The 18,843-nt window shown below is 37.4% G+C and overlaps 1 protein-coding gene across 1 annotated transcript in view; it reads right to left on the reverse strand.

Annotated features, from left to right (window-relative positions):
- LOC149799418 (putative serine protease K12H4.7) overlaps positions 1 to 16,227 on the reverse strand; it is a 35,228-nt gene extending 19,001 nt beyond the window's left edge. The window contains exons 1-5 of the mRNA XM_089957071.1: positions 15,977 to 16,227; positions 14,961 to 15,142; positions 11,222 to 11,361; positions 10,685 to 10,780; positions 6,354 to 6,492 (exon numbers count right to left, since the gene is read on the reverse strand). Of these exons, the coding sequence (XP_089813197.1) occupies positions 6,354 to 6,492; positions 10,685 to 10,780; positions 11,222 to 11,361; positions 14,961 to 15,142; positions 15,977 to 16,198 (779 nt within the window). The 5' untranslated portion in view covers positions 16,199 to 16,227. The remainder of the gene's footprint in view (positions 1 to 6,353; positions 6,493 to 10,684; positions 10,781 to 11,221; positions 11,362 to 14,960; positions 15,143 to 15,976) is intronic.
- Between the last annotated feature and the right edge of the window lie 2,616 nt (positions 16,228 to 18,843).

An 18,843-nucleotide genomic window follows, 5' to 3' on the forward strand; every position in this document is an offset into this window, starting at 1 on the left:
ACATCTGTAATTGAGGGTTGTTAGTGTGGATGAGGCTCTTTTTGGCGCTGTGAAGATCGTCAAGCAAAATCACCTTTTAGAGTCCTGTTTCTTGGGGATGGAGACACGTGGGTCATAAACCGTGTAGTATTTCCATCAGTGCTGTAAAACTTGTCGTTGAATTGTTGCACGTGTTGAATCTTGTTGACGACTGTGGAAGGTATCAGTTCTGCTCGGTTGCTAAACTCAGTGAAAACAGGAAACTTCAAACTGTCGTGATGAATGGAAAGTCTCAAGCGATCGTCTTCTTTGGCATCACATTGCCGTTTCAGTGTGGTTATCAAATTATCTCACACCTTGGTGATAAACCCCACTGCTTTCTCAAACAGTACTTCGGACTTGAAATTTTTAAACTTCACCGTCTACGAAGAAGTCGTAGTTCTAAATTTTCTAGAGGAGCGCTTTTGCGTCATTCGAACGTAGTAGTAATTTTGCTGAGTTAATGGTGGACTTTGGTTGGGTGTAGACTATCTGCATCTGGATTATGGCCCACACACATCATCTTCAAAATCATTGATTGAATTTGAACAAGGATTCAGATACTGTGCGATGCAATAAATCACGTTTCTGCCTCTTACTTTCTTCTACTTTCTCCACGAAATGATGCGATCATTTCGTCTTGACTGCAAAACGTCATATGACGATATTTTAAACGCCATGGTGCCCTACATCCATGTCAGACCAATATATATCCTCCCAGTATTCATTTCATTCTCAAACCGACCAAAATGATGGAAGTATCCACACAGATGGATCTTCTGATCAAAGCTTTGCGAGGTGTCATACGAAAAATTATTTTTAGACAAGCAGACAGACAAATACCCATCCTTTTGAGATAAATGTCAAGATACTTGCTATATCTGTAAGATGAAAGGGCACTGGACTACAGAGTATCCAGACCGTCAAAAAGCAAGACAGGTGACAGAAGAGACAAAACTGAAGATACATGTTATCTTTGTCACGAGAAAAGACATTGATCTTCATAATGCCATTATAAACAATAGGAGCAAGAGGAAGAGAGGGGTTCCGAACAGGAAGAAGAATAGGTACTCTCCAGAAATGACGAACCTGGACATGTACAGAAAGAACAAAAAGAGAAGAAAAGAAGACGAGGAGAAAGTGAGGAAGAAGAGGAGAAAATGCAGAATGAACAAAGACACAGATGAAGTCTATGAACTTTCTAAAGTGTTGTGTTGTGAATTGGATTGTAAAATTTGTAACAAAAAAAAAAAAGGACCAAACAGAAAACTTAAGTATCTGTTGGTTTTGATTTTTTATAATAAGGACCATCAATCATACACCAAAATAAAGGGCATTAAAGGTTCTTTGAATAATGTCCAAGATATACAAGGTCTTACTTAAATAGCCAGTATAACCAGTGAAGAAACCCTTGGGAAATTCCTTTTCTTTAAAATTCTAACCCAATGCAAAATACAAATCTGTAGAGGCCACCATATAAATAAATCAACATCCTCTCCACTGTGCACGTTTGAAATGCAACAAGATCACCTTAAATACGTCACTCTGTCAAACGTACATAATAACTGTTGAGCACCCCCTTAACAAGTGTTATTAATGATATAAAATTAACACTTAAATGCCGCTTATAGTATATCAGCATTTTCGTTCGACCCACATGCCATTAGTTCCGGTTATGATACATTAGTATGATCCGGACTCTTTAATAGGTGAGGTTCGTGTTTATAAAAATTATTTCCACCAGAATAGATAAGTCAACCATTTGTTAAGGTTGTTAAGTTAGTGTGTTTTTCACCTTCTTTGATTAATATTCCTTTAACTGAAACTGGTAAAACTACCACACATGGTAGTGCGAGAATGTGAGTACTTTCTTGTTACACTTATTGTCTGACTGTGCTATTAGATTTTCAACGTACTATTTGATAATCGTAATAAGCACACTGCTGTCTCTTATTCCACCATTCCACCGTTTACATTGATCTCGCTCAAATTTTTAAACCAAAATTTCGCCCTTCAACTGCAAATGTCAATATCAGACGTTTGCAGTTTGAAAGTTTGATCTTCAAAAATCACAAGTTCACCTGGATCAACACCAACAACACGACTACTAAACTCAGACAATTCCACTTTGGTTGCAAATCGGCTCATATAACTACATCAGCACCCTGACGCCTAGCTGAGTAACGTCCATAAATGTTAATAAACATATTGTATAATATTAAATGTACTTTAATGTGAAATCAATACGTGTTTGCGGTGTTGGTAAACGACAGATGACCGCATATGGAGCCATCGAACCGAGTTTGTATTGGCATGGTCTAAAAAAAACATTGATTCTTTACCGTGCCTGGTTAAGTCATTAAAAACTTTCGCGGGTGGTGCAAGTCCATACGAGTCAAAATGCAGTTGTTGTTACGGAGTTACCACGTATGCGGATCAATGAGTGCTAGGTCATATTGTCGAAACCAGGTTGAAAATATCGATTCGGCCACCAGCACCCTCCAACAAAAGAGTCTTGTCAAAAATTATAACAGCTCAGCATCTGTAATTAGCATCGCCAGATGGGGCTTCACGTGCATAAAAAACACATGTAAACAGCAGATTGCCTAAACAACGCATGGTGTTCCAATGAAAAGTAATAAATCGGGAACAAAGTACAATATTGTTGCGAAATTTGCAGACCCGTGTCGATGTTTTGTTGCCGGTCCATATACGACGGCAGATTATGATTAGCACGTGCAATATAATCAAGCAGAACCTCTTCCAAAGGTTCTGATGGCCGTTTAACCACGAAGAAACTAGATGTGCAATATCATATTACTGTGGCATACCTGCCAATCCGGACAAGACCGTCTCAGTAAGGCAGCTGATTTTTTCGGTAAGTTTGACCAGTTTTCAGCAAAGCGTAACAAAATACCATAAACTGCTACTGCAGAGTTGGAAAACGTATTTGACAATTTGGTATTCGAAACATGCAGCGACGGTAAATATTATGTTCAACTGAAAAGTTTGTAAAGATAGCATATACCATATTTATCACAACTATAGTTCCACAAACTTCAGTTCCAACCCCTATGCAGCTCAACGGCTTATTGCTATCTCTCAAACTGACATAATTCTTTTAATTTTTTTCCCGTTTCACATGACTGCAATCATATCTCTGGCTACAAGACATCCTCAAACTGACACGTGACGTCCGATACACGTAATGGTGTCCCTTCCTGTTTTTATTCAGAAGCATCTGAATATTTCTTTTTATCCTTCTCTGCTGCTTATTAACACTTTTTAAGAGGCCTAATTTCCGTTTCTTCTTCAACATGCATCGCTTTTTGGACGCCATTTAAAAAGAATAATTCTGTCATCAACAGTTTGTCAACGCAGACACTTTGCATGCAAACACATGTGCAGTGTAAAATGTCTGAGGTAATGCTGTAAAGTTAGTATAGTTCCCTGACTAATTCCACTAATTCTAATATGGGACCCAAAACAGTTACGGATGAATCAGTTATCCGGAATTTGCGGCAAAAATCAATTATTCGTAGTTTTTGCTTTCATTCAGCAAGTCCGTATTTTAAAGGTAAGTTTCGTAAATCTTACAGAAAAATCGTAAGGGTTAGCAGGTCTGAGTATGCTCTTGAGTAATATCTTGATTTATATTTGGAAACGCCAAGAACACAATTTTTTAATTCCGTAAGACCATTATTTGGAAACGTAAGTTTTAAATTTGGGTTGGGGCATCTCAACACGGCGGTGTGAACAACAGCGCGAGGCTCAGAATAATAATGGTAAACAACAAGGGTTGTGTATAATCTATGATCTGCATTGTTTGTTGCATCCTTGACAAACATCATTGTTGGGCCAATTGTTCTTGTGAAAATCAGCGTGCGCTGGTTTGGCAAGTTCAATAATCATTGTGGCTACGTCAACGTTGTCAGGAATTGATTCGATTTCTTTTCCATCGATGTAATAACTTGCACTATTAAACGACGCCATAATACAGTTGTTAACAAATCCCACTGGGCATTGGCTGGGTAATCAGCTTTATCATTTTACACAAGTTTTCCCTCAACTTCCAAGAATGCTTCACGTGGAAGGAAGAACCTAATCGTGTCCTGCACTTGCAGTTCTATTTTTTAACTGATTAGTGTCCCTGGCCAGATCTATGTAATCTGAAAATTTTCTTTACTTCGATCCACCAGCACAGTTGCACCTATGTAAAACGCTGGATCAGCGATACCATTAGACCGCTCAGGTGGCCTAGTGGTTAGAGCGTCCGCCTCGGACGCGGCAGGTCGTGGGTTCCATCCTCGGCCGAGTCATACCAAAGACTTACAAAAATGGTACTAACAGCTCCCTCGCTTGGCGTTCAGAATTAAGAGGTTAGTGTTAGGACTGGTCGGTCTGGTGTCAGGATAATGTGACTGGGTGGGACATCATGCTACATGTCTGCGGCATGATGCCCCAGTGCTAGACATCATTAAAAACTGTCATACTGCATACATCGTAGCGACACACACACACCACACGCGATATATTTAAAGTTATCCAATGCTAAACATTACTGATTTTTATTTAATACCCTTTTTTATAGAAAGGTCTGCTTTCCAAATCCACCCCACCCCCACCCAGCCGTAACAAGTTTTGTAATCACTGAGCGGGTTTATTATTGAGTTTTTAATAACAGCAAGCGGCATTGCTTCTGTCGATGGCAGCTTAACAGGGTTTGTTGGTGCTCGTGTCATTAATTGCTATCGGCGATCTCCTATGCAAGACCTTCCTCTGCCATGCCTTGCAGATTTTCCTCTGTCTTATAGTCAAGGTCAGGGTCTGGGTCTGCTGCATGTCAGTACCAAGTAATGGTAGCTTCGGCAAATGATACGAAAGGAGATTGCTTCGTCCAAGCTGTGCTAGTTTTGAAATATCACAGTTGTTTTGGCATGCAAATAATTCAGAGCATGTGTGCAGTAGATATTAGTTTTACCAAGTATCGGCAAATGATACAAAAGGAGATTGCTTCATCCAAGCTGTGCTAGTTTTGAAATATCACAGTTGTTTTGTCATGCAAATAATTCAGAGCATGTGTGCAGTAAATATTAATTTTACCAAGTAATGGTAGCTTCGGCAAATGATACAAAAGGAGATTGCTTCGTCCAAGCTGTGCTAGTTTTGAAATATCACAGTTGTTTTGGCATGCAAATAATTCAGATCATGTGTGCAGTAAATATTAGGTATAGATACGATTCAAAGACAATGCTTGCCACGTATCCATCACTGATATAAACCTTACAATCATCAAATTGACCTTCACTTCACAAGGACTTCATTTGTTTTGCACTCCGAAAGTTCGCGCAATTTTCTGTCTCATAATTTAACGCATTATTGCTACGACTGTTAAGAGTTTTTGATAGAATGAATACAAATTTCCCTAATTTAACGTTACAAAATATCTTAAAAAATACCTGATAGCCTCTACAACAACGAGGCCAATATCGGAAAATGTGCTATTTTAAATTGCTATTTAGCAGCATTAAGCATGTTATTCATACAGTATATTGTGTAATGGTTAAGTATAGAAAGCCAACCCCAACCCCTCAAAAAATAACCTACAAGCAAACAACAGCAATACAAAGAACAAACACCCTCACACAAAAACAAACAGAAAAAAAGACGAAAAAAAAAACAACCAAAAAAAAAAAGAACAAACAAACAAACAATAAAAAAGTATTAAACAAATAAGCACTCACACTCACACAAAACCTCCAGTAAATTTGGATCGTCTGTCTATTTTTTATTCTGGACAATATCGATCGGTACCGTGTTCAACCGTGCGCGAATGAATGCATAGGCTTTACGCATCCATAACAAATAATCATCAAGGATTCGACCTCTATGACTTCGCTTACTGAGATTTTCAAATTGCAAAACATATATGGACCGCGTGTTGGCTAAAAAGTTACGAAGGTGAGGCTATGGCGGACCAAAACAGACAGTTTGCTATTGCTGGCTTGATGTTTTCTTGCAGGCACAACACAGCTTTAAAGTAAAATTCAAGTCCTTATACTTAAATAATCGAAATCAGCGTTTTAACCTTTTTGTTTTAGAGAGAAACCGTTCAATATTACCTTAGGGAGATTAGTTGAGGACATTTAACGTAAGTACTTCAAAATAAGGTAAATAACTTTCACTGTCTGCCGAGTGAAAGATGACACCGTAACACGCGATCTAAGCTATCATTCGTCTCAAGGTATGAAATGCTGTTGAAATCCGAAACAGTAATCTTACATGTTAATCTAACAGATTCATTTTAACTTCGATATAAGCAAGGATATATGTACCGAAACATTTGGAACATCTTCTCCAGCTTATCTGGTTGTCCCCACCACTCAAAAATGGCGTTAGTTGCCTTGAAAGTTTCTTTGACACACGCTGGATGTGATGTGTTCCCCATGACATCCATAATAGTAGCAAGGTAACCTAGCATGCAAGATAAATGGTACATGTACTGTTATCGTGCATGGTATGCATATTAGTGCCATTAACTAAAATCAAACAATCCAAGAAGCTGATCTTTGTGAACATGATCAAGATGATTGCGATTATGTAAAATCTTGAACAATGCCAGTGGTAAGGTCTATAGGACTCACGGTACTAATTCAGTTCCCATAGTAAACCTATGCAAACACCATGATATTAAGAACTACATAACTTAAAAGTTTTTGAGTGCTCATGATCAGACCAATATTTATCAGTATAGATGAAACCTGGATGTCAGCTTCTGTGTAGAGGAAAGGAAATGAGCCGCGGGATTTTCTGGACCTGCATGTGTTTGAAACATGTGCTTTCAATTCCTCACCAAAAAGACAGGTGCTAATTTTAGTAATGAGTGTTCCAAACTCAAGACTGTTAAAGGACTGAAATTCCATCAATAAAACAATGTCTCTATTTTTTTTCCACCTACAACTAGGATAAGCTCTCAAAAGATTCTTTTTCCTGCAACATAACTTACATCATTAACCAATCTTAGTCAGCCTAACACACATATACCCTATTACAGGTTCACCCAATTCCAGGCTGGTTCCAATGTTTCCATACTGTTAGTACCGTGTGTCCTATAGGCGATTTCACGGTTGCAAAATAGTTGTTGATTGTAACTCTTAAAATGGCCTCCCTTAGCTTCAATGCGCATGCCCCCCCTCCCATGGATCAGTTCCCCTTTAGCTTCAATGCGCATGCCCCCCCCCCCACCCCATTGACCAGTTCCGGATAGTGCGAGCTGTCACTTGATTACTGAAGGTTTGAACATAAAATTATATTCAACTTATTAGGGTCAGTTATGGTAATCAGCGTATCAAGGTCAATCATTATAATCAGAATATCAGGGATTCTGTACAGTCCTGCACAATTTGACTAAATTATTTTACTTATTGAAGATAGCCAGCAGGCCAGGCCCTTGGGCAAGGCGAACGAGGCAACCACATTGGGCCCAGCGCTTTAAGTGGCTCCGCGCTGCTAACGGATGTCAACTCCGCAATGCATTTTTTGTTGTTGGTTGGGGTCCCCCTCATCGCTTGCTGCCTTAGGCCCCGCACATCATAGGGCCGTTTCTGATAGCCAGACCGACAGAGTATAGTCAGTTCATAATTTGTTAATGTCAGCGTGATCACAAAGTTGATATTCATATCAACTATTATTGCATGAAGGGAAACATATTTTGTCCTCAGTTAAAACTAGTAAAAGTACACCTAATTTGCTCTGCTTTGCTCGTATCTAGCAAAAATGTCTAAAACTTAGAAGAAAACATGAACATAAGACTTCAATAAGGATACAGCGGCGTATTTACTGATCTATATAATATACAGTTTATCAGTGACCCTTTTTGCGATTCTACAAAAGTAGACTGTGAACATAACTTCTTCACTGTCCAAAGAACGTGATATAAAACTGAACCTTTTCGTCAATTCATATTTACTTAATATTTCACTGCGAACACCTTCATATTTCACATTAAGGAAAACATTTACTTATGTAACGTCCCGAGCTTTGACTTGATGTAAACTTGGGACTTTAATCACAAGGCAGGAGAGCTATTTAAGTTTTGACGATTTAAGAAACGCTAGTAATGATAAATATTAACTGTACAATATGTATGAATGAATAAAAAATAAAATTGTAACCTTCAAGTCCAAACTATTGTTATGAAATTGATCCAAATGAATTGATATTTTATATGTTCTTTCCTTTATAAAACACACATAAAACATTTTGTTTACATAAATGTAGATGGCATGTGTGGCTCAGTGTAAAATTAAGATACATTAACAAAATAATCACTAAAAAATGATTGATGTATTTCTCAGGAAAAAGTACATCCAGAAACAAACTGAATTACAAAATACACGAAAAATGATACCACTCAGACGTGTTTCCCAATGAATATAGTATTGTTATAGTCCAGAATGCGTTAAAACCTTGAAATGTAAATTTAGAAATGTTTTTCTTCTTTATAGCCAACTAAAGGTAACACAATGAAATATGCAGATAATGAATAATCCCTGTAGCAATAATACAATGGATGCTCCCTATCTTACATGTTTTACTATTTACCGCAGTAACATTACTGACACCTTAATACATTTCTCTATTGAAACTTCCTTATGCAGTAATACATTGCAGTAAAATAGATTCTTGTGTTGTCACTCGAGTCAATATAGATGTATGCAAACGGTTAAATAGCGCTACTGTAGTATTAGCAAGGTTAATTCTACGGAAGCATCAATCTTTAACAAGGACGAATATATTGAAGGTTTATTGTATATCACTTGGAATATTGTATAGTCTGGAATGCTTTATTTCGTTATTACTATATTGTGATCTCTATTAATGCCGGTCAGAATGTTAGAACTCGGCACGCGACTGGCGTTTAAACCCTTGAGACCCGTTGGTCATACGCAGAGATTGATGGGAAAAGCCTTGGTCGTAAGCGCGTGAGGGAAACATACCAGTAGTTGAATGATACTTAACAACACCTTAGTAACGCTCCAAAGCATGATGGCTGGCGAATTGCGATTCGCACACACACACACACAAGTAATTTGTCAGTAAAATTACTCAATATTTGGAGACTTCATAGGAAAATATTATCATCTGAACTTAACTCTGTATCTCAGAAAATAGATGTACAACGCTAGATAGTGTAAGATGATTTAAAAGAGACCAAAACACAACAACTAAAAAGACCAATTTGAACCAACATTGACAACGGAAGACAAACCCGTACAAAGTAAGTGCCAAACACAAAAACACTCAGATAACTGTATAGTGATCATCTATAGTCACTAAACGTGATAATGAAATATTTGGACAGTTATTTATTGTGCCAAGCAACGCTACAAGTCCTTTATATCCCATATTGTCTATCATTATATAATAATAATAATAATGAGGACTTTGTATAGCGCCTAATCTGTAGAAGCTCTAAGCGCTTTACAACATTAGACAACACCTATAACATAAAAATCATACATAAGATAAAAAACATAATGATATGATTACAAAAACAATCACAATGAAATTAGAAAACATCAAAAACCATGCTGAGAATATTTAAGGTGGGAAACATTGTTAGGTCTTTAAGTTTGTTCTTGCAGTCAAAATAAGTGAGTTTTGAGAGCACTCTTGAATGGGATCACTGTGTCTTTGTGTCTAAGTTCAGTGGGCAATTCATTCCACGTTGCTGGTCCCTGGTATGCAAATGAACGCTGTCTATATGACTTTGTTTTCATAGTGGGAATAATGAGTATACGATTGTCAGAAGAGGAGCGTAAGTATCTTGCTGGTGTATACACATGGGTGAGGTCGGATAGGTATGTTGGACTAGAGTCCGACAGTGAAACGTAGCACAGAGAACACATTTTGTGTTTGATTCTGGATCGAATGGATAGCCAGTGTAGGGTAAAGAGCAGCAGGGAGGTGTGCTCTGATCGTGGTACTCTAAGTATGATCCTAGCAGCTGTGTTTTGAACTTTTTGAAGTTTCTGGAGCAGATATTTAGATGAACCAGACAAAACTGAGTTACACTAGTTCAGTCTTGAAAGTACTAATGAATACACAAGTGTTTTAGTGGCATCAGCTGAAAGATATTTGCGAATGGAGCTGATGCGTCTCAGCTCAAGACATGCAGCCTTGCATATATTCATGACATGTTGGTGCAATGTGAGACTTCTGTCCAGAGTAACACCTAGGTTTCGTACAGACTGTGTGAATTTAATGTTGGTGTTGCTAATATTTATTGTTTGAGGTAAAGGACGTCAATGAGGAAGTCTTTGTGTTGTGATCAGAATGGCCTCAGTTTTAGATATATCAAACACTGAAAGTTAATATTTGATGCTGGAACTTGTGAGAGTTTATTTTATATGACCCACACACTATTTATGTTTTATAACACCATAATTTTAACCAACTTACAATGACATTCCACAAGGTAGTAAACTTTTATTGCGACCAAAAACAACAGCCAGTGGAAATAAACAGCAATGGGACAGTGGCCATTATAAACAATATTCTTTCTAATTTATAGCAGAGCCTTAGCATGAGTCTAAGATAAACTGTGGTAAATTAAAACCTCAGATTTGGTTTGTAAGAACTAGACGCTTAAACTACACCTTACTTCCAACATCTAAGTCCATGTATATTGGGGCACTAGATGCTACAGCACCATCTACCATATGCGGATACTTGTTTCTAAACCATGCCGAGAGAGATCCTGCAATAAGAACAGATCACAGTATTGCTCACTCAATACACCTCTTTTTGCAGAAGTGATACATTTTACTGCATTTCCGATAGAAGATATAAACATAATTTTTCCTGCACTTGTTGTAACAGGATGGCATGAATAAAAAGATACGAAAGTTAAACTTATTTGATTTAGAAACTGAAATATAATTTATGAGGTTTTACTCTAAACTTTGGTTATGAAGATAGTTTATGTTTGTTTCGTATACTATATCCATGAGAGATCAAACGAAGTGATTCTGTATATAATGTGAATTGCAATACAAGTTATATTTATTCATCTTTTGATACAATTTAATCTTTTTTACGAGAACAAATTCAAGTAGTACATATTTCAAAACATGACCATTAAAGATTTTACAGGATAAAACCAATTTTGTTATCACATTCTTCCATATGTCATTATTACCCGAGTAGCCGCCTCCAAAAGTGATGAGTTTGTTATTGGTCAGGTTGAATTTGATCCTAAGCTCATCGTCAATGAAGGCAGCGATATCCGCCAGAGCTTGTTTGCTACTGAGAAACGTTAAGCTCTCCAAACTCAGATCTCTGCCAACAAAAGAAATGTGACTCATATTATTTGCGTTCGCATTTAATGTGAAGACAGACTCTTGATGATATATGTTTGACTGTTTGCATTGTCCATACTACATGCCAGACTTTACAACCTTTATATAGATTTTATGTAATCACATTAGGGGAATCACATTATGGGAATCACATGATCACGCGAAATCATATTATACAACACATGGAACCTTTAAATTAGCTGTTTGACTTCACAATATAACACACACAAGAAATGAGGGATCGTAGCCAGTTATCTTTCCAACAGGAGGAGCCACAGAAAAACCCGGTCCCGATATTTGGTCATCCTCGGAGTTTATCGTTAGCCAGAGCAATATATAGTTGATCAATCGAGCGATAAATAATTGTCAAAACTGCAATAATACGTGTATCATTGAAAACCAATATTGTCTAATTTCATTTTTAGGTGTATCAAAATTTATACTATATTAGCACTACAAGACACTAAAATCGCAATTTGTCTTCAGTTAAGTTTAAATAAAATAGTATATCTTACTACATTTGTTCTCCTTATGTTGAAACCATTAGTGCCAACCTATTATATATAAAATCTTAATGCTTCTAATTTTCTTATCCGCTGCTTAGTGTGGTTTAAACAAAACCACGTGATTAGTATTGCCTAAAGAAAATATCTTAAACAATAGTTACAAATGGAACGCTTCATTTTCTAGTAAAGTACACTGATGAATGAACTTAATAAGTAAATACAAAATATGCAACTTATTGTCTAATTATTGTATTCACTCATTATAAGACAATTAAATTATGAAAAACAGCCGTGAGAACAGTTTTGTATTTAAACCTTAAGCGAAAATAAAATAGTGGCCTCTTCTTGTTCAACAAAAGTGAAATATATGGTCACAGTGAGACGGATATACTTGGTTTGAATTTATAATAATCACCTCTATGAAAAGGTCCAGGACTCGTTTTAATAAAAGTGTGTGTGTATGGTAATCAGAAACAATGCCCTTTTAAAATATTACACCATATGTAATGTTCTAAATCTTATTGCAAACTTTCATTGCAAAACTGACTTTAACACACCCAGAACAATACTACTTGAACACACCCAGAACAATACTACTTTAACACACCCAGAACAATACTACTTTAACACACCCAGAACAATACTACTTTAACACACCCAGAACAATACTACTTTAACACACCCAGAACAATACTACTTTAACACACCCAGAACAATACTACTTGAACACACCCAGAACAATACTACTTTAACACACCCAGAACAATACTACTTTAACACACCCAGAACAATACTACTTTAACACACCCAGAACAATACTACTTGAACACACCCAGAACAATACTACTTTAACACACCCAGAACAATACTACTTTAACACACCCAGAACAATACTACTTTAACACACCCAGAACAATACTACTTGAACACACCCAGAACAATACTACTTTAACACACCCAGAACAATACTACTTTAACACACCCAGAACAATACTACTTGAAGACACCCAGAACAATACTACTTTAACACACCCAGAACAATACTACTTGAACACACCCAGAACAATACTACTTGAACACACCCAGAACAATACTACTTTAACACACCCAGAACAATACTACTTTAACACACCCAGAACAATACTACTTGAACACACCGAGAACAATACTACTTTGTTTCAGACCACGATAATGCTCTCCTTCTAAATAATATTCTATGTATAGGTTATCAGAATAAAATGAAAATATATTATTTGATTTCTAACACTTCTGACATATATCATTACACACACACGCACACAAAACACACCCACACACACGCACCTGTCCTCTCTCTCTGTGTCTCTCACCAATCTTTGACTTAATAGCAGATTAAATCTAATTTAAATAAGAAGTATAGTCGTCATAACAAAGATAATAATACTCTGTCTCTTTTAACCGAACATTATTTTCTGGAGGAGAGCAGCAGTAACACAGCAAACTTTTTTCTCTCACTTATATGACATAAAAATACTGGTCTAGGACGATATCTTTGATAAATTTATTGTCGTAGACCTCCAAACTGAGAAGGAAAAGAACATTTATAGTTGCATATAATGTAGATATGATATTACCAGAATAAAATATCAACTATATGTTTAATGTTAAAAAATATTCGACGAGAATCTTGTATATTTCCAAACTAAACAGCTAAAATCGTTCCTAAGGAAGTCGATAAGTTTTTCTAAACTACTCCACCAAGTAACTATCTAAAGAATGATTCAAAATAAATTGCTGAATCGTACATAATTTATACGATTCGATTCTTTAAGGATATGAATCTGTTGGAAAAATAATTTCAAAAAAGAATCCCAGTGTTAATTGTATGAAAAGAAGTATTTTATTGGTATGCAGATCCGAGGACTTGTGATTTTCCATTTGCGACTACAGTATCACCGATTATGCCTAGTATTTTCTTTCTTACCGATTAACTTTTCTTGCCCAGATAATTTAGCTCCTCGTCGTTTTGAAATCCTCTCTGACCAACGATAACGCCCATAATCCATCCGATTGAGACATTTTGTACAGCAATATGGATCATGGATCCATCATGGATCATTGAATCCTTTATTAAAAAGTCACTAACTATATTTACGCTTCTTAGTACTAGGTCATATACAATAAACATATGGTAATTGCATAGATCATTTTTTATTTATATTGCCTTGAAATAAAGACTCTGAACAACAGCTACCTTCCAGTTTCTTCCATGGCGGCCAGTATATTCTGTGGAGGAAGAATCCAGAAAACCCCAGGTGAGAACCACTTACCCACGGGAAGCTACTGCCAAGCTTTTTCACATACCCACGCTGGCAGAACGGAGAATAAAACCGACATAGGTGGGATGTCAGTGATCTGTAAATGCGAACACCGCAGACCACTGGGCCACATGAGCCCCACCACCACATATGTAAAACACACCAGGCTATAGTGGCGGAATATTCAGCCATGGAAAAGGAATATAAAACAATGCCTGGTGCTTCATATGGAACGTAACCTTCAATCTTAGATATTCATGTTTTTCATGCAGAAAATGTTTTGGTATAGAATGAGTAGGGGAAAGCACTTAAAAATAAAAGGAATTTCCAGGATACATATTTAAGTCATCTGTCATAACTTGTAGATACAAGAGGGTAGCTTAAAAGTATTGCGTAAAGGTTTAATAGGAAAGCATGAGGCAAAAGTAAGCAAGTAGGCAATACAGCAGTATGTTGGAATAATCAATATAATCATTAACCTGTTAAATCGATAACTTCTTTGATGATGAGAATTGGATTACAGTCGGTAGAATACTGAAATCCATCTGGATCAGAAAAGAGACGTTCATCTAGTATATAGAAAACGAAAATAGAAATTGAATCGTCTTTCAGATTTTATGTTTGTTATCGTGTCATCTATCATTATGACCCTCCATATGGTGATGGTAACTGGATATTATTGACGAATCTGTCCACAAATTGGAATAAGAGAAGAGAAGAAGAAGAAGATATAGAAAGTCAGTTTCAATATACACAGTATACCGTAGATGACATACGTGGTAGGCTGACTCTTCCCATAGAATCTGTGCTCCAGGAGCACGCAAAAGGCATTAAAAGTCTTAGCGTATTCGACCATGGCTCCATCTAGTAGCCATAGTGGGTCAGCTGATGCCTCTCCACCAATCAGAAGAAAAATCGGGCCCCCTGGTTTAAAGAAGGCATCGTTTACAAAGTATCGCTGAAAAAAACAAATCGTACGCAGGGTATATAAGCCGTATGCAAAACAAAAACACTGCATTCAAAATAGAAACCAAGAATTCAAACACACATGTTTCATTTCTTTTAAACTGTGAGCATAGTTCTTCGAATTTGTTTCTTCTAATATGTTTTCTCCATAACTGATGGTGATGGTAAAGTTTACAAACGTAGAGTGGAGATGAATTCAAAATGAAAATATATGTTTGTTCGAAAATATTTTGAGCTGCATATATGTTTTTGATAGACGGATAGAAAATGGTGCAATAGTTCTGAAAATGACTTGACTCTTTAGATTCTTTTTTAACTTGTCTTGAGTTGACTGCAGAAATGAACGAAGAAGGATAAATATAAACCCAAATTTAATTTTGTGTCATTGTTTCCTATATTAATAAAATCACAAAATTTGAATTCAAAATAATACCAATTGGATTGAGTCGTATCATTGGCATGCCATAAATACTGGGTTTTTTAAAAACCTGTATGGTGTTTTTTTGGACCAATTATAGTGACTTTAATCATTAAACTGGATAAAAAAGTTCACCTTCTTATTCTGACCTTTGGAAAACGTCCCATTTTGGCGCGATTCCAGTCTAAAGATTCCATTTCATTGTCGCTGAGGCTTAAAAAGCAAGGAGATCATTACTGATATGTCTTCCTGTGTTTTTTAATATTATTTTAAAATACGCAGATTTAAAGGTGGAATAATTATGGCAAATAAAAGGGAACCAGTATAATTTGAACCTAATTATCAACGTGGCGTTTATCTTTACCTCTTGTCTAAACAAGAACAAAAAGTTTTTGTATTATTACTTACCTGGTTCCAATAGTAAACCCTTGAACCTGAAAAATGATCACGCCTCTGTAGATTAAATATCATCGGTTCGGGTAGGACTTCACCAGGTCTCTTCTCACGCGGCGGACCCAACATGCCTCCTTTGGGTCTTCCACGAAGAATTATGGGAACCCAGCCACTAGCCAAGCATATTCCTTCAGCAACGACGAGCAGAGTTGGGAGAAGGTATTTCATGGCCGTCATGTTACTGTATCATGTGATAAACGTTGCTCTTGATATATAACTTGTATACAGTGTTTCGATATGATAACGGAAGTTTGTTTGCATAACCCTCGCTCTTGATATCCATTACAAATATACTGTCCATATAGCATAAGCAAAGGGCATTTGCGTTGTTCGTCCTCGGAGTTCAAATTTCCGGCAAAAAAAGCGCATTATAAAGTTAAAGTAACCGAATAATACTCGCGTATAAATCAGCTTGAACATCAAATCGCATAGACCCAGATCTGCGTGTGTGCAATTTGTTAGAATTAATCAGTACAACAAACATAATAGACTCTGCTCAGCTGGCGCATTATGCGAAGGTGGATCAGTATCAGTATTGTTGCAAATGGACATAACTTTGATGTGATTACAAACGGTTTGCAAAATATTCCGAGATGTCATCATAAAAAGGTATCGTAGAATGGGCTTCAAAAAGGAAAAGATTCACCACCTCCACTTCTGATTTTTTTTTTACATCCATGTGGTCTGATTTAGAAACTTATAGGTGAACCAATCACTGAAGATAGCAATGGAAAAATAGGATTGGATAATACGCCGTGACCTAGACGTCGTTGTATGCTGTAGGGAGAAACTTAGCCAACATGGATACGCTAGGAACTGAATTATTCTGTTCATTATGAACGTGTATAATTACTGCATGCATTGTTATACATGATGGTATACTCCAACACTATATTATCGCGGCAAACGGGATTTACCGAGGAATTTAGAACACGCGACGCTGTTCACCCATGTAAAGCTGCAGACAAGAAGGACGCAAATCTGTAGTAGCACAATTTTATATAAATGTCACAGTTATTTGTAAGTCTAAATTGACAAACCTGGAACTTCAGTTTTTAGTCAAGTGCATGAAATTTCATCGACCACCATATACAAAACTACTTTCGAACTTCTTATATCCACGTGGTCTTGATTACGAAATATACTCAGTATTTTACTGCTTATCAGTCATATACCGGTGGTGATGTGAAAGCTCTAATTATGAATTGTATGGTAGCCAATAAGGACGAAACATGACAAAACGTAGCCATTGATCCTGCGCACCATACATAAATATGAAATTATTAATCGTTACGTTTTCAAAATGGTTTCTATTTCAATATAATTATTAATGATAATATATTCTTTAGTATTCTCATATATATATATATATATATATATATATATATATATATATATATATATATATATATATATATATATATATATATATATATATATATATATATACTAATAATAATAATAATGAAAAGAATAATTTTACAATAATAATAAAAATAAAGTGAGAATAATGAAAAGAATGTTTTTTGAAAACAATAACAATAACAATACTACTACTACTATTGATAATATCTCAAATCAGCCAAATGGGACTATTTACCGAGTGAATTCAACGCTGGCGTGAATCCCACTAGAAGTCACTTGGTTTCCCCTGATTTCCAATGAGTTTTGTACAACTTGCTTTGGAAACTGTCAAGTTCAACGCGTCCAGACTATCACTAGTTTTCTCCATATTAATGCATGACCGCAAATATCATAACTACACATTCACAGCACAGCTTCACAACTGCATGATTACTGCCTATTACATTTCCATAATTTTGCGCCAATATTTCAAGCCGTCAAAATATACAACTGACTCCAGATTTTTTGGAATAATAATAATTTATTCGTAATATTTGCGTGGCCTGGGCCTGACGTCCCGCTTGCCAAAGGAAAGTGAAGCGTCTCTCATAGCCTCTCCTTCCCAGGTGTAGTGATCGCCGCAGGACCACTGTCTCGCTCTGCGGGGCAGGAGGTTACTTGCATATGGCCTCTCCTACACTATTGTGTCCACAGCAGCACCTTCACGCGGTGCCCCCTGTTTTTAACAGAGCCTGCTGTGTGGCGCGACCGAGTACCCGGCGGTATAACTGGGTGGGCAGACTGGGCTCATTAGCCTTGGCAGGCAACCAGTCTAAGAGAAGGGAAACTCTGACCCCAAACCCGGGCAGATGAAGCTCGTTAGCCTTGTCAGGCAGTTCGTCTAGGAGAAGGAAACTCTGATTCAAAACCAACCAAGTCCCATCCATTGGATTATGGCTCCACTGCCTTGTGGATATCTTCGGGAGAAGGAAAGGCTATGGGAGTAAACCCAGACAGAAAATCAGGAGTGGAGCCCCTAAGGCGGCTGGGGGTCGACTACGACCTCCTTCCGGCAGCTCCTGCATCCAAACTGGTGCCAAATGTCATGCTCAGCATTCCTTTGGACCCCACCAGCAAGGACGAGAGGGGGATCCTGACGTCTGGGCAGCCCAGGATCTCCATACTCCACGCCCAGGCTTGCGCCCTGGAGAGGACACTCCAGTCTCGCTACTGAGTGAGGAAACAACACGGAAGCTGACAGTTTACGGGTTATAAGTCCCACCCGATTGGCGTAGGGAAGGGGCGCCACGGGTCAGCTTTGACGGTGGGAGGGATCATCGTGTCCCACTGGCCAACTATCGCCCGCCTCAAGCCGGGCAGCCCCCGGTCAATAAGGTGTTGACCCGCCATCGTCTGCCTGCTCCAGTGGGTGTCTGGAGCTCAGTGTGTTGTTCAGCATGACAAGCAGACGATAATTC

This window comes from Sinohyriopsis cumingii, chromosome 5, assembly GCF_028554795.1.
Source record: "Sinohyriopsis cumingii isolate HCF-2022 chromosome 5, ASM2855479v2, whole genome shotgun sequence".
NCBI lineage: Eukaryota > Metazoa > Mollusca > Bivalvia > Unionida > Unionidae > Sinohyriopsis > Sinohyriopsis cumingii.